The following is a 24,156-nucleotide window of genomic DNA, read 5'->3' as shown; positions in this document are numbered from 1 at the left end:
GGAGCCCGCAGTTTGGCCCAGAGACAGTACAAGTGACTGTACCCACTAGGTCCCCCTGCTCACCGTCCTGGCAGAGCACCGAGTACTATCCCCACTTTACAGACGAGGAAACTGAGGCTCAGAGAGGAGTGTTTTCCCCAACGTCACAGAGCGGTTAAGTGGGATAAACTCAAGAACCTGGCTGCTTAACAAAGCCTGTCTGACGATGACACACGCTCAGAGCCAGTGACTGGTTCCAAGGTCTGATGGCCTGTCAGCGCTAAACCCGGAATCTAGTGTAAACCTATTTCAAGGCCGCCCCAGAGAGGAGAGGCAGGGCTGCACCTCTTGCCTGAGTTGTACTGAGTGGGAGTGCAGCGTCCTGTTAGACAAGAAATAGCCTTCCTTTAGGTCAATAATAACCATTTCAGAAATGTAGTGAAAAAATCCCATTTCATTCTAATGACATCAAAAATTAAACATAAACAATTTTAACTCTTTTTCTTAAGTCAGATTTTCCTGTTCACGTCCCAAAGGAGCATTCCTGAAATCTGACAAAATGGTTTGAATTTCAGCTGATGAATAGCCAAAAAGAAGCAGGAAAGATTTCTAAAAGAAAAGCAATGTGGGAAGACTTTTACCATCACGATAAACTCTACTGTGGCGTGCCTGTAGCTTAAGCAGTGTCTGAGTGGCACCAGAATTAACGCAATGAATGAAAAAGAGTAGCTACCCATCCGAAAATGTCACTGACTTAGAAGTACTTAATGTATGAAAAATATGGCATTGCCAATTCAAGAGATTTTTTAAGCATAAGTGATGCTGGCATGGCAATTTATAAAATATATTTTCAAGAGAAGAAAAAATTAAAGCTAATCAGCCAACCACAGATGCTGCTCTGGGATAGACGCGCCCTTTGGGTGTGCCCGAAAGCTGTCATTGAAGATCTCACGTTGTAGAAGACCTTGGCTCTTGAACTTGGCATCCCCACGAATCAGCCAAGGCTGTGGAGAGTGTTCCTGGGTCCCATCCCTCGTTTATAAGATGCGCACAGCCGTGGTGCTGCAGCCTGGGTTAGAGCGGATATTAAAGGCAATGGTGTTGCTGGGTTCTTGGCAAAGAGCGAACTCAGGAAATGGCACCATGATGCCCAGCTCTCATGCTCCCCTGTGCTTTCCGTTCACACAGAAATTGTCCTCATCGTGTTCACGAGATGCACGAACCCCGGATGTAGGATTCTGATGATGGCAACCACTCATCCTGGGGTTCCTGCCAGTAGGAGGAGGGGGACAGGTGGAGGGTGTGGCAGAGACGTGGCTGAAGGCCTCAGGATGGTGACAGCTGAGCTGGCTGTCACTTTGGAGATGAAATTCATCCTTCAATTATAGCGCGTTCCCCGAGACATCAATCTAAATGTGAGGGCAGCTAAGGCTTCCGTTTTAAGAACGTAATTGGCAGGTTTGGTCCTGCATCCCCATCATAACTCTTCTCTGAAATCACGGTGTCCTCATCATCTAAAAATATGCAGCTCAGTTTGGTCCAGTAGCAAAAATGCCACTTGTACTGACTGTGAAAATAGCAACTTGCGAAAGACGCTTAGGAAGATGGAAGCCTCGCGTCTCTTGCAGGAAAAACAGGTCCCAAGTTCAGAAAGGCAAGGCTCCCAGTTCTGAAGATGGCCCCATGGCTCCAGGGCCAGCGCAGGGGGCCACTTCTTCCTGCTGAGCCCGTGTGAAATCTGCTGCTGCGTTTTGGTGACTTTCCTTTTTCTGTTTTTATTTTTATAAGAACAAAAAAGGGTTATGGTGCTAGATTGTCTTGGTACTTCGTTACCGTTCTAATTTTCCTGGCCCCCAGTGCTCCGGGTGTCAAAGTCTGGTTTAATAAAAGAAAACAAAACAGTCTCTCCCATACCTGAGAGTGTGGTGCTGGTAAAAACAATGGCTTTTTTTTTTTTTTTTTTTTACGTGGAGACAATGTGCTGCAAAGCTTGTTCCACTACATATAGGGGACAGCTTAGAGCCAGGAGGCCTGGTTTATCTGTGGCTTAGTCACTGTCCAGCTTTTATTTTCTTAGAAAGTAACATACGTTCTCCAGGCTTCCGACACCTCATTTGTGATGGAGGCATTAGGGTCCGTCCCTCCCCCCTCCCCCCTCCCCCGGGGCACTTCGGGGATCAAATGCGAGGATGTCTTACAGATGAAGAAACTGAGGCAATGGAGTGACACCCCCAACAGGCTTAGCTGGTGAGTGACAGTGCTTTGCGAGCTGTGAGTGCTATACCCGAGGTCGCCTCGAGGTTCTGCTAGCACGAGGTGAAAGCTCACAAATATTTAGTGTCAGGGCACACTACTGTGAGCTTCTAAAAAAAAAATTTAAGACAAAAACCAAAAATCAATAAATAGAAAAGTTTTCACCACTGATTCTCCGTGACGCTCCCCCCGAACAGCTCCCTGGAATGTTTTAGAACCAGCATCCCGAGGGGTCACATTGGCCTGAGCTGGGAGGCCGTGCTTTGCCCTCTTTAATGCTATTTGTAGGCAGAATAATGTGCCCATTGACCAAACCCCACAGCCCTTCCTCACCGTGGGAGCTTAAGCCCCTGTTCAGGGCCACCTCTGTCCCCACAGGGACACAGGGGCTCTGGCAGATCCCTGCCAACCCTCCTTCTGGCAGCTGCGCCCATGTGTCCCTCTCACTTGCCGTGACAGCATGACCTGGTTACAGGATGTGGGAGGCAGCGCACGGGGCAGGAGGGCCAAGACCTACTTTCAGGCTCGCCGCACCCTTAAGGACGGCACGCTCTTGGCAAGCCCCTTTAACCATGTCATCTCCATCTTCAGCTGGGGTTTTCCAGGAAACAGATCTGCGATGAACATTCGCATGCAGGGAGTTGGGGTGCGGTGCCCTCGGGGGCCACACCTGTAAGGAAGCGAGGGGCAGGTTGAGCAGGAGCAGAAGTTCAACTCTGATGCCCCCTAAGCCATGGCCCCGTCGGTGCCTCAGTGAGCTCTGACGCTAGGCTGGCCCTTCAGAGCTGCCCCGTCTTGAGGCAAAAGCGCTGGGCTGCTGTGTTCCCACGTGGACTGGTGTTTGAACACAGGCTGACCCTGGAGGGAGGCGGCAGCTCATCTAGACCAAAGGCAATTCCTGGGGAGGGACTCGGCCTGGGGCCCGCTGCCACCGAGTTCCCGTCAGCTGGAGAGGTGAGCCTCGGTCCTGAAGGGGGCCGGGGCGGCACACCACGGTGTCCGCACGCACGGAGGACACCCATCTTTCCTCCCTCCACGGGCTGAGGGAGGGCTAAGGATACCGTGCTGCGAAGTCCTAAACACAGATACGTCCGTTGTCACCGGTGTCACCTCGTGCTGTTCGAGTCAGTGCATGCTGCCGGGTGCAGATGTTTGTCTTTCTGACTTCTCTCCCGTTCTCCTGTGGCCCACGTAAAAGCAACAGCCATGTTTTTGTATGTTCTGTGTGCGTTTTCTTCTTTTAACCTTTGTATCCCTAAGCTGGGGCATGGAACTTGGCCCACAGAAAATTTCTAATAAATGGTTGTAGGACAGAGGGGTAGACAAAGGGATGCCTCGCACTATAATAAAGACGGAGAAGAGCGTGCCCCGGGGCTGCCCTTCGGGGACATCCGGTGGCCCTTTGCTGTCTTCATGCACCAGGTGAAAACTGCGCACGACTGCCATCCCCTGTGTTCTCTCCTAGTGGCTCTGGAGTCCTGGCAGGCCCTGGCCCTCTCCTCGGTAGTTGTCGACCGGTCCATCAGGAACTTTGATGTTGCCCACGTCAGCATGGCTGCCGTCAGCGACTTCTCTGCTGCCCGAGACCTCTGTTTGTTGGGTAAGGGGCCTCTCCCCCGCAACCCCATAGTGGAGTTGATTGGGACAGGACCTCCTGCAAGTGCGGCTCAGGATTCTGACCTCAGCACACACAGGAGACCCCAAGATACTATGGGGTGCCGGCAGGAAAGGACTGACCTTGAGGGAGACCCTGGGCGGGCTCTCTTTTGCAGCATCTTCATCCCCCTGCAGCGTCAGCCCATAGTCAAGGTCTCATGGGGATACGCAGCACAGAGAATGAGTGACATTGAACCAGCGGAGGAGGGTGAGAGGGATGCTCTAGGGGGCTGGCTAGTCTGAGACCGAGGAGGCGAGTGAAGCTGTGGCCGCTGTCCTCAGATCCCCACGTGGGTCGTCATGGCGAGGAAGAAGTGTGCTCCTTCTGGCCAAGCTCGTGGGGCAAAGCTCAGACCTGTGCTTAGAACTCAAGTTTCCAGAGACAGTGTTCAGTGCAATATAAAGAACCTGGTCACGGACAAAGCTGTCCCCAAATGCGTACTTCATTTAGAGGTCAAAGCTAGGTGGCCACTCAGCAGGAATGTCCTACAAAGACTTTAGCTTCTGCGACAGATGGAAATGAGGTAACGGTCACACTCCTCCGATCCTGCAGTTCCACGAATCTCCTCCCCTGCAAGGCTGGATAACAATATGCGTATCTTACAGACACGCCATGTACAGAGGCCCAGGCTGTGCCCTGCGCAGCTCCGGGCGGTGCCACACACAGCGACCGGGTATAAAGAAGGGCTCAGGCAGTGCCCGGCTTGCCCAAGCCAATGAGGCAGCACAGTTTTCAAAGTTGTTCTTCGGACTGAAATGCCATGCACAATTTAAATGATCTAGTATAAGAGCTGGCACATATGGGAAATGACAGAACCCCTAGCAGAACAGGGAGGGGAGGATGAGGAGGGGGAGGTAGATGAGGTGGAAGAAGAATGCAAATGCTGGAGTCCAGAGAGCTTTGTCTGGTGTGACTTAATCCTGCGACCAGTGGGGAGCCATGGAGTATTTTAAGTAGGTGAATGACAAGAACACATTTATGAACAAATAAACAACCCAAATGCTGAGCATTGTAAGAAAAACAGATTGGTGGGAGAGTTGAGTTCTCCTGCACCAGCATTTTATTCTCAGCTCCTGCAACAGTGTCTGGGATATATAATAGGGGCTCCAGTGAACAAGTAATTGGTTGAATGAATAGTGGATGGATTGTACGTATGGATGAGTAGGTGCGTGGATGGATGGATGGATGCATGATGAATGCATTGATGTGTGGACGCATTGATGGGTGGACGCGTTGATGGGTGGACGCGTTGATGGGTGGACGCATTGATGGGTGGACGCATTGATGTATGTATGGATGGATGGATGGATGAATGGGTAGATGGAGCCATGTATGCACAGATGAGTGGCTGCACGGATGCAGGGGCGGGTGAATGCCTGGATGTGTGACTTTTTGGCATCCCCGAGGCCCAGTCCTCACTCTCCCCTCTCTCACCCTCAGAGTGTTCCCGTCACCAAGCCTGCCTGGTCACCACCTTGCAGACCCGACCTGGTGCTCTGAGGTGTGTGTTCTATGCGGATACCCAGGTCTGCACGCATAGCTTGCAGGCCCAGCACTGCCAGCTTCTGCTCCGTGAAGAGGCCTCCTACATCTACCGGAAGCTGAGTAAGTCCAGACCTGGGCCCTTACGGCCACTCCTGGGGGCCTGGGTGCAGCTTGGAGGCGCTGTCCAAGCACGTGGTGACTTGTGGGCAGTGACTTTTGAGGTTCTTAAAGAAAAGTCAGCCAAGGGTACTGTGGGCTCGGTGGTGCTCCCCTGGGATGGACTGAAGGAAGGTGGACAACCCCCTTCCGGTGTAGATCTTCTCCACACCGTCTTTGCTCACTTATTCCTTTAGTGAGAGAAGCCATGTTGGCCTTTGAGTTTCTTAGTAAAATAATTACACAGACCACTTCTTATTACTGTCCTGTAGTTTAGAAAGTTCTCTCATGTGCCTTATCTCATTTGGTCTTCACGCTAATCTTGTGAGGGAGTAAAAGAAGGGCTTTTATCCCCCTTGGAGATCAGGAGGCTCTGGCGCAGAGACGTTATGACTCCCCTGATTTCACAGGGTCGTGACAGGAGAGGGGCTTGGAGCCAGGTCTCCAGTTTCCAGGCACCGTCCTCTCCCACAGGACCACATGGCCTAAGACCACATCAGAGCCACTGTGGAAAGGGCAGCTGCTTCTGGCTTGGTTTGGCTTAAAAACAACCAATGAGATGCTGTTATGTGTCAGACATTATTAGGTGCTGCAGACTGAGGGGTGAAGCAGGCAAGAGGATAGGAACATATATATAAATCCATCACGAGGTGACATTGGTAAGATCTGTGTAATGGGACACATGGGAGCTAGGGGCTTAGGGGATACACCTCCCCAATTAGACATGCTTATTTGATAAAATTAATAACTTTTAGAGATATGGGCTATGTCTGCCATCTTATCTTAAAAAGCAGAGGTCAGCACTCTACAGCCACAATGTTTATTGTCTCTGTTACAATGACGCAACCCTGCCATTGCGCCAGGAAAGCAGCCCCCGACAATACGATCTGTAAACCCACGGGCGTGGCTGTGTGCCAATGAAACTTCGTTTATAAAACTAGGTAGCAGTTGGATTTGGCCCCACCCCACCCTGGTTGTCTGGATCCAGTGATAATTGTCCTCTTCTACCCCTTCTCCACCTCAGACCATGAGAGGGTCCCCGAGGCCGGGAAATACTGAGACCTTGGGCCCTCAACCTCCAGCCTCGTCTTCTATTTGGCCATTTCTATTATTCAGTCAGGTCAGATCGCAATTGCATATTTCACCCATGTAGCTGCTCTGTGTGGTAGTCCTGCCGAGAAATGCCTGAATCTGACATTTTGGTTCTATAAAGTAAATTAGACCCTTTCTCTATGAATTGCATGTGGCTTAAATTCCATATGAAACACTCACCTGCAGCAGAAGATGCCTGCCCACGTGTGTTTCAGAAGCATCGCTTGTACCTAATGTGCCTGTGGAGCTACTGGTCATTTTCTTCACCCAAGTGGTGAAGAAATAGCCGAATGGCCTGAATACGTGGCTATTCTGGAAAAAGTCCACCACTTCTGCAGAAGAGCTCAGGAGGGAGAACTGCCATTTTCCCATGTTGGCTCTTGTTCAGGCTGGGATCCATCAGGCAGCCTCGGCGAGGGAGGGCTGAATGCCACTGTCCGTGGGAAAGCGAGCTTGCGTTCCCTCGAAATTCTTCGCGTTTGAGTCTCTGGTCTTTGCTCCCCCTTCAGCTGGTGCCGCGCTCATGAAATGTGGCCGTTTCCTGCAGAGCACCCAGACCGGCCTCAGAAAGCCCTGCCACCCGAGTGCCCGCAGCCCGGCACACTTGTCTGAGGCCCTGGGATTGCCAGCTGAGACGGGAACCCCTGTCAGAGGGCCCGGTGGGGAGGGATCAGCCGTGATGGGCGGCAGAGGCCAGGCTGAAAGGCAGCAGCGATTCCTTTCCAGCCTCGGTTTCCGTTCTGAGTTCCCGCTCCCACGCTCCGATGCTTCTGCAGCAGAGGAGGTTTCGTTCAGTTTCCCTCCTTCCTCCCTTTTTCCCTTCCTTCCCTCTTCTTTCTCCCCTCCCTCTTTTTCATTTATTCATTCATTCACTCACTCATTTATTCATATGTTGAGCTGCCGTTTTCCAGTCACGGGGTTTGGAGCATTACACGCATGCTATTATTTATTCCTAACATTTTTGCATTGTAGGGACTGCTATTATTTCTACTTTTCAGGTAGCAAAATTGAGGGTCCAAAACATTAGGAAGTTTTCCAAAGTAGCAGGTCAGTAACATAAAACACAGGCCTGCTCGACTTCCTAGACCACCCGTCAGTTCCCTCCTCAGCGCCGACCCTCAGGGGCCTGGAGGTCATGGGCACACGGCATACCAGGGTTTCTCGACCCCAGGGCCACTGGCAAATTCTTTGCTGTTGGGGGGCTGATCTTACCTATGGCAGGACGTTCGGCAGCATCCCTGGCCTCTCTCCGTCACCCTGGTGACAACTGAAAATGTCTCCAGACATTTTCAAATGTCCCCTGGGGGCAAAATCACCTTCCGTGGGACCTCTGCATTATACTCAGCTTTTGAGGAAAGGGCGGACTTTGTCGGCCGGTCCGTTTGTCTGTCTGCCTCCTGTCGCAGGCTCCCATTAGTCATCACACGTGTGTTACAAACAGAAGGAGCTGCCGAGGGAACAGTACAGCGTCCTCTCTCTATCAGCTGACAGTGAAGCCGAGCAAAGCGAACATACCTGATGGAAATAATGAGAGAGAGAAAATGCGTGTCTTTGCCAGTGTTTCTGTCCTTTGTGCGGGGGCTGGGGGCACGAAGCCCTGTCGGGAGTCAGACACAGGCCTGCCTCACGTCCCTTCAAATGGCATCTGGCAGTTCAGTAAATCAATGAATGAGTGGAGGGCAGGTTAGTAGGAAGAGAGAAGAGAGGACTTCAGAGAGGCTGATGAGGGCCGGGTGGTTGGCATTACAAGGAGGGGCTGGGAGGTGCCCCGAAGCACAGGGCTCTGATGACAGGTGGCACCAGCCTTGACCTAGTATACCAGGTGGAGTTGGGATGGAGGGAAGGAGGACATTGCAGGTATGGGCAGAGGCCCTTGACCCTGCGTGAACCAGGCAAGATCGGAGCTGGGGTTCAGGAAGGCGTGGCCTGGAATCCCACGTCAGCGGGAAGCCCGGCAGCCGCCTGCCCCAGGCCCTGCCCTGGCTCTCTCACCGGGGAAACGCCGGTGTGGGCCCCCAGTTCCTTGGCTGTCACTCGGTGCCTGAATGTCCTAGAAGTCAGAGAAGAGATTTCTTTTTAAGTCTGGGGCAAACTCATTTGGTGGCAAAATCTGACCTGGATTTTGTGACTGAAGAAATTATATCCTTTATTCTTTCTCGTAGTAGCGTTTAATCACAGAAATGCTTGTGTTTGGTGATGGGGTCCTACTGCCGACCCCCAGGGAAGACTGCATGTTGCATGTCTGTGTTCTGCGCTTGTTTAAAAAACCCAGCCAGATCTGAATTGCGGCGCACGTCTGCCCAGGGTGCTGCGTAAGGAAGGCGTCGTGGCCTGGGTCAGTCTCCTGGGAAGAACTGGTGAGCTAGTTGACGACCAGGAGAGAAAGAATTGGAGCTGCGTTCTGCCCAGCCAGTGCTTGGGGAAGACCAGCTGTCTTTGCTGCTATTTCTTATTACACATGGAGCCCCTGCCTCGCTAGATGTAAGCTATTGGGGTCCGAAGGAATGACCCATATTTCTAAGCCCTGCAAAGAGCGGTGTTTGTTTCTTCAAGCGTTTTCAGAATATTCCTTATGAACAGGACACCCACTGCTCTCTCTCCCTCTCCTCCCCCACTCCCTGTCCCAACAGACATCTCTCTGCTCGGCTCTGGGACCTCTGCACCTTCTGTGACCGTCGCCCCCTACGGCCAGCTGCTGGGCAGGTCCCAGGCCATCCAGGTGGGCACTTCGTGGAAGCAAGTGGACCAGTTCCTGGGAGTGCCGTATGCTGCCCCGCCCCTGGCAGAAAGCCGCTTTCGGGCGCCGGAGCCCGCGAACTGGACAGGGTCCTGGGCCGCCACCAAGCCGCGGTAAGTGCTGAGTGCAGTGCCCGTTGGTGGATTCCTCTGTCCTTCTCATCCACCAAAGTCAGGCGTGGCGGCAGAGTGGTGTGCTGGCGTTTGAGTGTTTTATGGGGCGTGGGGTGTACAGTTAAGGTGGCATCCTGTGCTCTGACAGATCCCCCCTCCCCCACAATGACAGCGACTTAGCATTATCTCGCTCCTGTAAAGCCCCTCTGGTGATGGCGGGGGTGAGGTGTTCTGCTCCACGCGGTGACTCGGGGACCCAGCTGATGGAGGGTCTGCCTTCGGCAGCATGCACCTCCCTTGGCGTTGCATCCGGGAAAGGGAGGCTGTGGGGGAGTCTGCGGGGGAGGTTTCTCTGGGCCGAGCCTGCAGGAGGGGACACACACATCATTTGCGCTTCCTGGCCATGTCTGACTTCAGCTGTGCTGAGAAATATAGGCAAGAAGGAAAGGTATATGAAAAAGTATGCAAAGAAAAAAATTAAAGACAGCTTTTTTTCCCAGGAGGGACAATATTAACAGAAACTTGCAAAAAAGAAGGGGAAAAAGTACTCATGTTCTGTTTCCCTCCCTCCTCAACTCTTTTCAGTTCTGCGCCCCCCTTCCCCTGCACATACCACTTTAGCAGCTGACATGCGAGAGGTCTGGTGATTTTTCTAATTAAATCATGGTCAGAGGCTCATGAAAAGAGCGCCCCTTCTCCTCTCTCTTCCTGCCACCTGCATTTGCCCTTCCCACAGGCAGGCATAACTCTCTCCTCAGGCAGCTGGGTCCTCCCTGTCCCTTGCCACCTACAGCCAACTCCTGGGTGGCTGCGTAGGCCGGAAAGGGTGATGAAATAGGAGGCTCTTGAATCCCCCAGGCAAGGGCTGGCAAAGGCTTCCACTAGGGCAGTGGCAGCAGAATGCAGAACAGCGCGCCACGGACAACTCTCCCCCTTTGGGAAACAAAAGTAACACACAGGCGCCGACTGGAGCCCTCTCCCGTCCTGGGATAGACCCATTCGACCGCCGCAGGGGTCGAGTCCCATAGGCTTTGAGTGAACATGAACCAGGGGGCTTGGTCCGTGAGAGCCCAGTGCTGATGAGGCTTGGAGGATGAGTAGGGTCAGAGGGTCGTCTTTTGACTAAACTGCCATCATGGTGACATGAGGTGTGTCCCAGACGTGGTCTCAGCTCTTAGGCCAGGAGTTGCTCCGACTGGCTCACTCAGACTTGGTACCAGTGTAGAAAGCAGGTTGGACCTCTCATCTGGAGACAGGCCTGAACGGGGAGCAAAGAAGGGCCCAGGTCCTGAGCAGCATCCATGGTGCCCTCTCTGTCTTGGGTTGGTGCCTTGTCTCTGGGGGATGTTTTTCCACTGGCCTGCAGCAGAGACAGTGATGGGCACCCAGCTCTTCCTGAAATTCACTTGTCACTGCCATTTCCCTGGTGGCAGAGCAGTGCACTCTAGTTTGAGTGGTGCGTGGGGAGGGGGTGAGTGGTTAAGGGGGTATTACATGCTCTAATAGATAAACCCCCAAATATCAGTGACTTGACATTACCGTGCTCCTCGGAAGTCCACATGTGATGGAGGGGCCGGTGCGCTCTGCTCCATGCAGTGATTCAGGGACCTAACTGCTGCCCAGTTCCTACAGAGCTGGTGGGCTCTGGCCGCTGCTCTTGGGCTGGAAGGGGACACCGGCATGTCCTTTATGTCCTTTTGGTCGTTTCCCTGGGCAGTCAGACAGTCTTTACCTACAGGGCCAGCTGCTGGCAGCCAGGCATCAGAACACCCACGTCGTCTGCCGTCAGCGAGGACTGCTTGTATCTCAACGTGTTCGTCCCTCAGAACATGGTGAGTTGTGAAGCCTCGGCTGTGTTTGCCTGAAAACTTCCCATCAGCAACTCCCGTTCCCCGCAGCTCACCCCCACTCAGGTTATTCTCCCCTCGGGACACGCAGGGGCTGGGCTGAGTGGAGGCCTGATTTCATCTCCCGACTGCAAACCCAGCGCCCCTCCTTGCAGTGCTTTGCCGTTCCTGTCTTGGCTGCTCCGCCACCCCATCCCGGCCACGGTGGAGAAGTGTGGCCGCCATAACCTGGAATGCCACAGTAGTGCGTGGGCCCACGGGGACTGACCCTGCAGGGGAGGGGACGGCAGTGAGGACTCTTCCCCTGGCTGACGGGGTCTCAGAGGCTGCGGGCTGAGCCTCACCTCACACCGGGCCCTCGCTGCACGGACTCTCGCTGCAGCGATCCAGACAGCCTTCCCCCTTGCTGGCATGCTGCCTGACGAAAATAACTCGGGGTGCTTCCAGTGGGGGACACACGGCCCAGCCCTGACCTGTGTGATAGCCCTTAGTGAATGAAACCGGGGCCCCCTGAGCCAGCCTTTTTCTACGACATTAAAAAAGTCTTCATATATGAAGAATCGACAGCTAAAAGATGGAAGGACCCAGCAGAGTGTGCTGGGAGGGGAGCCCCGGGCTGGATTTCTGGGTTGGCCCCTTCTCTTCTGGAGGTGCTTTTAGAAGTGACTTCACCCCTCTGAGCCTCTGCTTTCGCACCTCCGGAATGGGGTGTGTATAGTCATTAGTGGGGGCACAGCAGCCATCGAGCCAGGTCCTCGGTCAGGGCTTGCTGTCACTGTGTTGGCGCCTGTGGCATGTGGCGTGGAGAAGTCACAGCAGACACCGCAATGGCTTGAGCCCCCTGGGGCCTCGCACGTACCCTGGGCTGGGTTGGGGTGTTGGCCCCCTTAGTTGGAACGTTACAGTCCAATATAAGAGGGTCAGCCTAGATTCAAAGCCCAGCTCTGTGACCTCCTAGCCGCTGCGTGGGCTCAGATGAGCTACTTACCATCCCCAAGCACCATGGCCCCAGAACATCCTTCTGGAACAAGCTAGCGGTCAGAACCGGGGCTCTGGATGACTGCATGGTTGTTACATGGGCTGCAAATCTGCCGTGAGCTGCCATTCCAGCCATCGGCTCACTCTGCAGTGCAGGCCGACTGTCTTCGCTCTTTGTGACCCTGTTTCCTTCTCTGGGAAACGGGGTCTCTTAGTTTGCATGGGCTGCTCTCGCCAAGTGCCGCACACTTGGAGCCTTAAACAACATTTATTTTCTCATAATTTTAAAGGCCTGAAGTTCAAGATCAAGGGGTTGGCAGGATTGGTTTCTTCTGAGGCCGCTCTCCTTGGCTTTTAGATGGCCTTCTTCTCCCTGGCTCTTCATACGGTTTTCCTTCTGTGGGTTCGTGTCTGTGTCCTGATCTCTTCTTAGAAGGACAACAGTTGTATTGGATTAGGATGCACCTGCTAATTACCTCTTTACAGGACCTGTCTCCAAATACAGTCCCATTCTGAGGTCTAGGGGCTAGGGTTTCAGCGTGTGAATTGGGGGGGGACACATTTCAGCCTATAACGTGGGCTCAGGGAGGCTCAGAATCTGGCTCCTACATGGGGAAGGAGCCCTCCCCAAGCTCCAGTGGGTGAAAATGGGTCAACCTCTAGCTCCCACATTTCTTCCCGTCCCCACAGGCCCCCGATGCGTCCGTACTGGTGTTCTTCCACAACGCCATGGAGGGTCAGGGCAACGAGGGAAGCCCGGCCCTCGACGGCTCCTTCCTGGCTGCCATCGGCAACCTCATCGTGGTCACTGCTGGCTACCGAGTGGGCGTCTTTGGCTTTCTGAGTTCTGGTGAGTTGCTGGCTGGTGAGCTGCTGATCCCGGAGCTGAGGCTTGCTTTGTATGTGTTCAGCCCCTTCTTCCCAAAGCCTCATTCCCTCCTGGTCCCTGGCCTCCCCCCGGCCCAGCTGAGCCCCCAGTGGAACATCCAGCATGCTCAGGAGGCCCCCTGGGATGCTGACACCCAGAGACCAGGTGATAGTTGCCATTGATTGAACTTGGTGCCTGAATCTGTCCAAAGGATGTTGCATGTCTTATCTTGTGATGTATGATGTGGAGAGAGAGAGAGAGAGAGAGTGTGTGTGTGTGTGTGTGTGTGTGTGTGTGTGTGTGTGTGTTGAGGCCCCAGGAGGTCACGCACTGGTTCAAGGTCACATGGTCAGGAAGGAGCAGATCCAGGATTCATCACCAGGGCTGACTCGCCCTGGAGAACTGGAAGGAGTTTATTGTCCAGCAGCTCTTGTGCCTGCAGGGAAGCCGTCTGCCTGGGAGTGCGGGCTGCATCCACACTGTGCTTCCCCTTTAATTCCTGCCTGTCTCGTGGACATTGGTCTGTCCCCTCCAGTCACAGACACATTTATCGCCTGGTTGCTGCCTGTCCTCCCCCAACCACGGGCGTGCCTGAGGCTTGGGCCAATACCCCATTTTCCTTCCACATCTTCGCCACTCCAGCCCCCACCAGTGGGACAGTGGGAGCGCAGGTGTCGGGTAGAGGACTGACATGCCCTCTTGGGATTTGAAGAGCCAGTCATTGTCTCTGTGACCTGGGGCAACACCCTTTCTTTCTCTGCACCTCAGTTTTCTCTTCTGTAAAATGAGGACCATTTTACCCGACTTCCAAAGCTGCTGTGAGGCTCAGGTGAGGCAGTGAATGGGACAGGGCCCTCTGCGACCTCCCGGCTGGGCACTGAGCCTCACCTCTGTTCTCCCGGGATCCCACTTACCACCTGGGGTGTCTCGCCTGCTGACAAGGATCGGGTGGGTGCAAGGGAGTCGGACTGGAATGATGGCCTGGACTAGCATGTGGGTGATGGGGGTGGGCATCCAGCAAGAACCCCAGGGGTGCTGGGGAATGAGGGCCGACGGGCCAGCTGGCATGAGGCCGTGAGCACCATGAAGAAGATTCTGGGCCTGTAGAACAAACATGAAATAGGCAACAAGTTAAGACAGAATGCCACCAGCTGCCGAGGTGGGAGACGTGGGGGATAAACAGACTGCAGAGTTCCTTCAGGGGAGCAGAGTCAGCTGCTGGAACCCCAACAACACTTTGCCTGGGTTTTCTCCCCTCTTTCAAATGCCCGGCTGACAACCCTCGAAGGCTCTGAAGAGGGGGAGTCCAGGTCTCTTCCTGTTGAGCACTGCTCAGGCAGCTTTCCCACAGCTATGGCTGCCTTCTTGGCTCAGAGCATTTCCAGACAGAACAGAGGGAATTTCCACCTGTCGTCTGTCCCCGTGTGGGTGGAGGATTAGGATTCCATGTACTGTAATCTTACTGAGAATCGTGGGCTTCTGAGAAGGCAAGCTCATTTCTGCTGCTGAGAGGGCACTGGCGGGAAAAGCCAAGGAAACTTCCAGAACACTTGACCCTTCCCATCCTGACTTGCAATGCTCCTTGGTCGCTGTGCTTAAAGCAAAACTATCAGCCAGAGGGAAGGAAAGTTACACGTGCCGAGCCCTTGGCCTGCGTGAGCCTGTGTCGTTCTCACGGCAGCTCTGTGAGGCCAGTGCCATGTGGCCGTGTCACAGGTGAGACCCCGAGGCCCAGACAGGTGAGGGAGCTGCATGCCCCGCAGCTCCGAGTGGCACGGTGGGCGACAAACCCTGGAGGTCGTAGCAGAAGAAACACACTGTGGCCCGTGGCCAGGGGTGTCTGGAAGCAGCCTTCGGGATCACAGAGCAGGGCCGGTCTTCCACATTCCTTTCTCTGGTCGTTTTTCTTTGCGTGATTTGCAAGACCCCCTCGCACTTCCTACTTCCCCGGGATGTCGCGGCTTTTCCTTGGCGACTCCCGGTAGTTCAGCCAGGCAACAGGAACCGGGGAGGGCCCTCAGGGAACGTTACAGTCCGGTCAGGGAAGTCCACCAGCAGTGAAGCGCATCATCTCGCTGGGCACCTGTGTGTGGCGTTGGCTGGTGCAGCCCAGAGCACAGACAGCGCCCCAACCACACTGCATAAGGGATGGGAGCCAGAGGTCCGCGCACACGGGCCCTGCTTTTGTGGCCTGCTCGACAGACCCGTGTTCTCTGCGAGACAAGGCAGGCCCAACGCAGCAGCGCTTCAAGGGGACAGTGGCTCCTGATGCACTGAGCAGGCGGAGAGGCAGCAGGGGCGTTGGTGGTGGGCCGGGAGAGGCCGTTCTCCAGCCTGGATCCTGTTGGCGGGACAGACCCCGGGGGCCTAGGGCTCAGTGATTACCCTTCTCTCTCTGGCAGAGCAATGCAGCCAGGGTCAGAGGGGGCCATGGCACGCAGGGTCAGAGGAAGGGAGCGTGGACCAGGGCCTGCAGACCCTCCGCAGGGCGTAGGAGCAGAGGAAGTGAGTGTTGGCCAGGGAGCCAGACAGAAGGCCAGGGACGGTCCCATTACCGTTATGTCATCACCCTTGGGGCACGCAGAGGCCTCCTGAGAGGGTCTGCCACCCTCACTAGCTGAAACAACAGGGCAGAGGCCTGTCCCAGCGCGTGACCCATCACAGGTGCTGCTGAAGATGAGGCTGGCCCTGCAAAGGGCATCTCTGAGATAATGCTGGAGCCTAAACCCATTTTACTTCATTTAAGAAAAATCAGACGACTGCTACAGAGTTTATGCCAGGCACTGTTCTATTCCATTTACCAATATTAACTAATTTAATTGTCATAACAACCGAACGAGGTAGGTACTATTATTGTCCCCACTTCACAGATGGGGATAATCGAGTTCCGTTAAGTAACCCATCCAGGGCCTGTGGCCGGCTCCTCTGGCCCCACGGCCCGTGCGCTAAGCCAACACTCCGAGCTGCCTTCTGTTGATGGCCGTCAATAAAACTGGGTGGGAACCCGCTGTGAGCCCAGAACTGAGCGAAGGAGCTTTGGAGGGGTCCTTGAAGAAACCCGATGTGCAGGCAAGAGTCAAGAAGACAGTGGGGGGATGACGGAATGTTCCCTGGGGTGGTTCCGACTGGATGGGCAGGCGGAAGGGTAGGTCAGGGTCGGCCGTGGCAGACGGAGTGGGGAGCTGTCACGTCATCCAGGTGTCTTCTGCTCACACCCACCTCCCCACGGAACCATCCACACCCGCTCGGCGGAGAGCAGCCTTCTCCAGTTTCACGTCCCCAGCATCATGGGACACTTCCTGTCTGTGGCAGGACCGAGCCGGGTGGGATGGGCGTGGGGCCCTGCGGCTGAGGCGTCTCAGGGCTCAGCCACAGCCAGGCTGCAGGGGAAATGGACGGGGACACAGTGCGTGGGCCCAGGCGGCTGGGCCGGGTTGGTGTTGGACCCGGGGAACCCAGACTGCTTGTCCAGGCCGGCGTCGCCCTGAGAGGGTCTGGAGAGCCCAGAGGAAGTTTGGACTTGACTCAGCAGGGAGGAGGGAGTTAGGAAGGCTTGGGAGCAGAGAAAGTTCCATAAATAGGGCACTTTGATTGTTTTTTTTTTAATGAAAAATAACACAGTGCCTTGCACATTATAGCTTTTTAGGAAATGTTTGTTCAATTGGATTGAACGTTAGGACAAAAAGTTCTGTGTGCATTGGAGTTAAACTCTGAATTTTATCTCAAATTCGCACCTAAACAACCCCTTTCCCTCTGAAGTCTCAGTTCCTCACCGTGAAGTAAAGGGTGGGGCTGGTGTGTCTCAGACCGGCTAGCGAGCTGCCGTCTGTGCCCGTCCTTGCGGCCGTGAGTGCGGAGAGTCCGGGTCCGGTCTGTCTTGCTCTCTGCACTATCGAGCAGGGTGCCTGGCACGAGGTCAAGTCCGATTCAGACGCGTCTGATGAGCAGCCTCGTGAATGCTGCCTCAGGTCTGACCTCTAAGGGCCTTGCAGACCCCAGAACGTCGGCATTGGCCCTGACCGTGGGACTGTGACACTGATACGGGTGGCAGGAGTCAGGACTGTCCTCCTCAGACCTCCACTGTCTCGGGAAATGCGGGCCATGGGAGTCACGTCCCAGACTGGAGGGGCTGGATGCGACTCCGGGGATGTCCTGCTTTCTAGCTCTGCCTGAGGCCTTGGGAACAAATGTATTCATGTGGCAGGTGCAGAGGTCCCTGGCGAGGACAGTGCCCATGTTCGCTCCAACCCCGGCACCGAAGTGCGTTGGGAGAAGTTGGGAAAGTCTTCCCAGAGGAAAGCGGCACGTGCGCCGCTCTGCCCTCTGAGCTGGTGTCCTCGTCAGCTCTGGGGTACCGGCTGGGGAGCAGGGCTGCAAGATTTTCCTGTTTGGGAGCACAGGGGGCAAGCTTCTCGCCTGATACCAAGTCCTGTTCGTCCTGACTATGGTCCTTCGTCCTCCTGACATTTACTGAGGGCCTGTCATGTGCCACTGGTCTTGGTGGCGGCTCAGTCTATCAGGGATGGCCTTGGGGACAGTATCCTCAAGGGGGAACCTTACTTCCCCCGAGGGCTGCCTGTGAACTGAGGACGCAGTTGAAGCTGGGAGGAGGGCTGGGCCAGAGGAGAAAGCTAAGGGGGGCAGGGAGCAGGCTCTGGGCTGAGGCAGTCATACGTGCCCAGCATGGGCCTGGCAGAGGATGGCACGCGTGTGTTTGAGCCACTGATGGGAAGCCTGGGGGCTGGGGCACAGGCGCAGGTCAGATGTGTGACCCTGTCCCCTGGGGCCTTGAATGCACTGCAAAAACTAAGACCACATCCTAGGGACAAGGGGACGAAGTGGGAGATTTTAGGTAGGGGAGGGCACAGTGTGTGTGTGTGTGTGTGTGTGTGCGCGCGCGCGCATGTGTGTGTGTGTGTGTGTATGAGAGAGGGTACAGGGGAGGAGGGAGAGAGGGAGAGGGAGAGAGAGAGAATCAAAATACGAATTTAAAGGACCGGGATACACGGAGGTGGAAGGAGACTAGATTCCTGGGTGGCGAGCACACAGTAGAATGCACAGATGCTGTGTTATAGAATCACATACCTGAAACCTACATCATTTTATTAACCTATGACGCCCCGATAAATTCAATAAAAAGGTAAAAGGAAAAACCCACTCTGGATATGGTGTGGGAAGTTCATTGGCGGGAGGAAGGAGCTGCTACGGGAGGCCGGTGAGAAGTACCGGGAGCTGTGGCGGCAGAGGTGCACGCAAGGGGAGACCCCGGAGCACCCAGGGCGGGCGTGGGGACGCAGCGGGCGGAGGTGTCGGGACCCACCGGCCGGGCTGTGCAGGGGTCGAGCGGGTGGGTGGCATTGCACTGGAGGAGACCAGGTGCTGTGGGAATGCGCCCGCTCAGGCAGCTTAGAGTGGAGCCTGTGGAGGACTGAACAGACTTTCGGGGCTGTTGGGGAGGCTCCTGGAGAAGTGTGGGGGGACCGGAGCTGGAGGTGCTCTGGATGCTGACACGCTCCCGAGTGTCCCCAGCATCTAGCTGGTCATTGAAGGCGTCAGATCCCCTGGGGTTTCTAGAGCCAAGAAGGCGTGAGCCTCAGCTCAGACCCAAGCAGGCCTGTGTTCTGGGGTAGTGAGTGGTGTAGCTTGACAAGGAGGGTCCTTTAAATTCAGAGGAGGGTCAGAATGACTTGGGCATGTAGTGTCCCAGCACACCAAGAAGAAAATGTTTTTGCAGTACATTTTCGTGTGGACACGTGTGTGTGTGTGTGTGTGTCTGATTCATTCCATTAGAAAAAAGTAGTGCTAAGCTTTCAATATGCAGTTACTGAATTCTGTGAAAAAAGGAGAGATCAACTCAGCTGAATGCTACTGAAGGTCACGGAAGATGAAGCAGTGGGAAGGAAGGGAGTCCAGAGCCTGGCCAGGCCCGGCCGTCGCTGGGGGGAGGGGCGTGGAGGGCCACCGGCAGTGGGTGAAGCTGTGGGTGGGACCTCCATCTCCTCCCCACCCACGGGCAAAGCCAGGGGCTGGCCTGACGTGAGCTGCCTCTGATCTGAGCAGCTGCCCTGGCTGCCGCCTCGTCTCGGTTGAGGAAGCTGGGGTCCAGAGAGGTGCAGTGACATGTCCAAGGTCTCTTAACCCCACACCTGAGAGGCTCCTATTCCCAAGCTCATGCTCTTTCCACTGGCCACACTGTATTCGGAACCCCAGTCCCGACCTGTGTGGACGGAAGTCCAGGTCCCCCAGAGGCACCATGTGGGCAGCCCCCGCAGGGGACTCAAGTTCCAGCTGCAGAGTCACAAAAAGTGAAAGGCGTTCCTCTTTCCGAAGGGTCCGGCGAGCTGAGAGGCAACTGGGGGCTGCTGGACCAGGCGGCAGCTCTGACCTGGGTGCAGACCCACATCGGCGTGTTCGGCGGGGACCCTCGGCGGGTGGCCCTGGCAGCCGACCGCGGTGGAGCTGACATGGCCGGCATCCACCTTCTGACCGCCGGGGCTGGCGGCTCCAGACTCTTCCAGAGAGCCGTGCTGATGGTGAGTTGCCGTCGGGTCGTGACCTTGCCGCAGGTGCCGGCCAGGCGAGGGCGTCCTTTCTTGCCTGTTGAGGCCAGTTGGCTTCCAGGGCTTGGCTTCCCTTATCCTTTGTTCTGAGTGTGTATCCTGCTCATGGCCATCACCCCGTGTACATGTGAGCCAGGGTGCTGAGGGGCTCCCCAGGGGAGCTAATAATCCCAGATGCGGGGGTGCTCTGTTTCCTGGGGCAGCCTCACTAGAGCATCTCCATGACCTCCCTGGTCCACAGTCAGACACAAGGGGACAGGATGTCGGGACGAGAAGGCTTCTGGTGGAGACGCGGGAAGAAGTTCACGCTGGGGGTAGAGTTTGGCCAATAACGTGCTGATGGCAACTGTCAGCATCACCCAAACAGGAGAGAGATCGAACCAAGAGCACTCATGTCTGCCTCCCAGGTTGCTCTCCTGATCTTCTCTGGGTTTGAACTTCGAATCTTCCCGTAAGCTGTCTGGTTTCCTCAGCAGCCCATGCTCTGCCCCCCCAGCCTCCTGCCTCCGTTCTGGTGGCATTTCACAGTGGGACAATGTTGGGTGGTTTGTTACTCTCATTAATCCCTTCCGCCTCGTTGATGTTTCCTCGCCTCTGGGTGAGGAGAGGTAGGGGACCCGGTGCTGGTCCACATGGCTATTTGAGGGGTGGCAGGCAGCCGAGTCAGCAGTCACAGGGCGGGCACAGAGCTGCAAAGGTTTGCCCAGCTGAGTTTCTGATTCTTGAATGAAGGCAGAGAATAGAACTCCACACTCATAATTCTGCTGGATGGTCTGAAGCACCTGCTAGGTGGTGGTGATGATGAAGATCATGATGGTGATGATAATGATGATATAATGAGATTGATAATTATGATATAATGATGACAACAATAATTGTGCTGGAAGAAATAATCTGGTTGACAGCAACGTAAACCCTGAAAACTATCCTGCCATCGATCAGCTTCCAATGTTTCTGAGCGTCCAGTGTCCGGCAGGTGCTGTGCTGGCTGCTGGAAATGGCATGCTAAATCATTCACGTCCCCGTTCTCAGGAAGCTGTGGAGTGCGGGGCAAGCACTGGAAGCCGATGGCAAAGAGAGGGTCTTAGCATGGCTCGGAGAGAAGCCCCGACCAAGCCCAGGGAAGGAGGGGGGTTGAGAAACGCTTCTCAGGAGGGGTGTGGTCTGAGCGAGACGCTGGGGCCTGTGTGGGCTGTGTCCACGGAGTCCAGGCTCCCGGGGAACCCTTGACTCTTCACTGAGGTCAGCTGAGTCCTGATTTGCCACAAGAGGCAGGTCTGCCCACGCAGGGGTGTGGGGGGCTGGGGGGCGGAGAGCAGCCGGACCGCCCTGAACTCCGTGGGGTTCATCCCGAGCACATGGGAGCCATCGCCAGGGGAAGGGTTGGTGTGTTCGCTTGGGGTTTGGTTCGGTTCGCCATTTTAATCGCTTTTAAGCGTACAATTCAGTGGCTTTGAGTCCACTTATAAGGTCGTGTGGCCTTCACCATTAACCATTTCCAGACCCTTTATCAACCCAGCCAGAAACTCCGGGCTTGTTAAATTGTTACTTCCCTTCCACCCTCTCAGCCCCTGGCGACCGCTCTCCTACTTCCTGTCTCTGTGAACTTACCTGTCTAGGCACCTCATGCTAACGGAATCGTGCGCCGTTTGTCCCTTGGCGTCTGGCTTATTTTCCTTCGCATGTCTGCAGGATTCATCCATGACCCATGCTGTAGTTTATATCAGAATCCCGTTCCTTTTTAAGGCTGAATAATATTCCGTTGTATGTCGACACCCCATTTTGTTTATCGGTTCCTGTGTCACTGGACACTGGGGTTGTGCCTACCCCTTGGCTGTTGGGAATTGTGCCGCTACGCACGCTTGTAAGCAGGCGGGAAACTTGCTTCCCTTTAGTGGGACCTCTCTTAGAACAGGGTGGGGGGTGAATGAAGGGGGACCGCGCTGGAGGCAGAGAGCAAGGAGGAGACTCTTACGTAACACAGCGGAAGGACGGAAGGAGGGAGGCCCCTGAGACTACGGCCACAGGCCTGCTGGCTCTCCACTGCTGCTCTGCCCAGCCCTCCCGGTGTTGAAGTCCTTGCTCAGGAAGATGCTGGGGGTGGCGTTGTCTGGGCATTGTTACCATCCCCGACAGGGAGCTGGACCACCTGCCACTTCATCTCTCTCCTTCATGTTCCGTAAGGAGACCACGATCCATCCGGCCTCGTACTTGTCCTTTCCTCTCCACAGGGTGCTGTTCTGCCATCTTCCTCTTTGTCTGCCCCTATTTGTCCGGCACGGAGGGCCCCCAGACTTTCCTGCTGAGAATCGGACCCCCCTCTCTGCACCGCGTTTATCACAGTCTCCCACCAGTACCCTGATTCCTACTGCCAGGTCTGTCTCCTTTCCAAGACCGTAGGCACCAGGAGAACGAGGGCCACAGGGTGCCTTGCTCTCCATGGGTCCCCAGGCCCCCAGCACAGCTGTCTTACAATAAATGCTGCATAATTAACATCTGGGCAGGGGGTGGATGAGCAGATGCGTGAGGGACCCACAGCCTAGTTCATTTCCCTCCCTCCCCTCTCTTGTGTTTTTTGTCCTTTGATTTGGGTTTCCTTCCATCTGTCCCTCTGTAGGGGGCTCCATCCTGGTGACAGGAGGTCTGAGCCCTAAGAGCTCTCAGGTTCTGGGACTGAAAACAGACCTTTCCCAGGGCCCCTCAGAAACCAGACACTTCACGGGACCCAGAAGACACCAAAATTACCTTCTAAGAGGCTCAGAAGGCAAAATTTTCTTTCTGAATATTCTGGAGACTTTGGGTGTTTGGGGAATTTCAAAACCGAGTCTGTTGGAACAAATGTTAGTGTGTTTAAAAATAAACTCGCCATCTGTTTCAGCCATTTCGGAGCAGCTTTTACAACTGCTCCCAGCAGCCTTTGTGGTGCATGTGCAATTATCTGGAATCCAGGGAACTGGAGTGCTTGACTACATTAGCAGTTCTTAAACGTGTTCTTCGCCAGCAGATGTCTGGAGAATGAGTGCAAGTTGGTGATCTGTTCTTGATAACATTTTGTCTTTCTGCAAATCCTGGGGCCAGAACCGTTGTGCTAGCAGGTGAGACAGACCCCCATGGTAATTAATAACACATTTATTTGTTTAGTGTGTTTGGGGCCATATAGAACTTTCAGCGTATTATCTCAGAGATTCCTCCCATTAATTCACAAGGAGTGTTTTTTTTTAACAGCCATTTAGAGATAAGACATCCAAAGCTCAGAGATGTTTAGTCACCTACTAAAGAACACACAGCAAAGAAGGAGCTGCTCTAGGCATTAGAGCCTAAAGCCAAATCCTGTGTTTTCCTAAGGATGTTTTTACTTCTTGTTCTTTTTTTAAAAGCTTTTAGACCCATAAAACTTTTATCCATCCTTTTGCAAACTGATTTCCAAGTTTATTGCATTATTATCATAGGGCATGAATTGGAGGATGCTGACATTTGAAATTTGTTAGGACTTACTCTGTGCCCTAATGTATTCTTTGTGGGCAGGAAAGTTATATAGTGTTCCTGGACTCTTCTACTTACTTACCTTTGCTTAATCTATCAGTTCCTGAAAGTTGTGTTAAAATCTCCAAGTAAAACCAGCGATTGAGCTATTTGTCCCTGTAATAGTTACTGAACATATTTTGAAACTCACCCTAGATTAATTCAGATTCAGGCATTCTGTCTCCTTCCTGTACTGTTCCTATTGTAAATCTCTCTCTGCCCTCAGGCGAAAATGCATTTTAACCTAAATTTCATTTTGCCTCAGAATTCAACACGTTTCCCTTGTGTTCATGTATGCACGAAAACATTGCCGCCCCTTTATTTTCAGACTCCGCACCCTTTCGTTCTTAACTATCTGTCAGGGAGAGACTAGAACGCGGGAATTTTGAAAACCCATTCTCTGCACCGCAGCCAGTGGGCTCTTGGACACATGGAACTGAGACGGTGTCACTCACCTCCTTGGACCCTTCCGGTGGTTTCCCATTTCTCCTAGAAGAGACCTGAAGCCCCTTCCCCATCCCGTCCGGGCCCTGCAGGACCCGCCTGCCTTCCTCCAGACAGCCCCTCCCCCCTCACTCAGCCCCGGCACCCCAGCCTTCAGGGGTAAGCTCGGGACCCCACCGCCTCCAGTATTCTTCCTTGATCTTTGCCGGGCTCTTTGCTCCCCTGGGAGGCTTTTCCTAAGCATCGGATTGAACGGCGCCCCTCTGGGTCACTCTCTTTCGAACAGGGAAGTCCCCTTGTTGGTTTTTGCTGTCAACCTCTGTGATAGCCGAGACCTCTTCTGCTTTTAACGGCAAACACCCCAGCCAGCACCGAAAGTGGCGTCTGGTACTTAACAGGTGTCCAAACATATTCGTGGAAGGAAGTTCTTGGGAGAACAAACAGCAGAGGTATCACAAAGAATAC

The 24,156-nt window shown here is 54.4% G+C and overlaps 1 protein-coding gene across 1 annotated transcript in view; it reads left to right on the top strand.

The window, feature by feature from the left end:
• TG (thyroglobulin) overlaps positions 1-24,156 on the top strand; it is a 198,031-nt gene that overhangs the window by 94,121 nt on the left and 79,754 nt on the right. Inside the window, exons 36-41 of the mRNA XM_090282726.1 lie at positions 3,698-3,832; positions 5,330-5,494; positions 9,253-9,472; positions 11,211-11,304; positions 12,988-13,147; positions 19,496-19,698. Of these exons, the coding sequence (XP_090138852.1) occupies positions 3,698-3,832; positions 5,330-5,494; positions 9,253-9,472; positions 11,211-11,304; positions 12,988-13,147; positions 19,496-19,698 (977 nt within the window). The remainder of the gene's footprint in view (positions 1-3,697; positions 3,833-5,329; positions 5,495-9,252; positions 9,473-11,210; positions 11,305-12,987; positions 13,148-19,495; positions 19,699-24,156) is intronic.

The sequence above is a fragment of the Furipterus horrens genome, unplaced genomic scaffold (genome assembly GCF_987537825.1).
Source record: "Furipterus horrens unplaced genomic scaffold, mFurHor1.1.pri manual_scaffold_7, whole genome shotgun sequence".
NCBI lineage: Eukaryota > Metazoa > Chordata > Mammalia > Chiroptera > Furipteridae > Furipterus > Furipterus horrens.
Note: the sequence above shows the minus strand (reverse complement) of the source record. Positions and strands in the feature narration are given on the sequence as shown.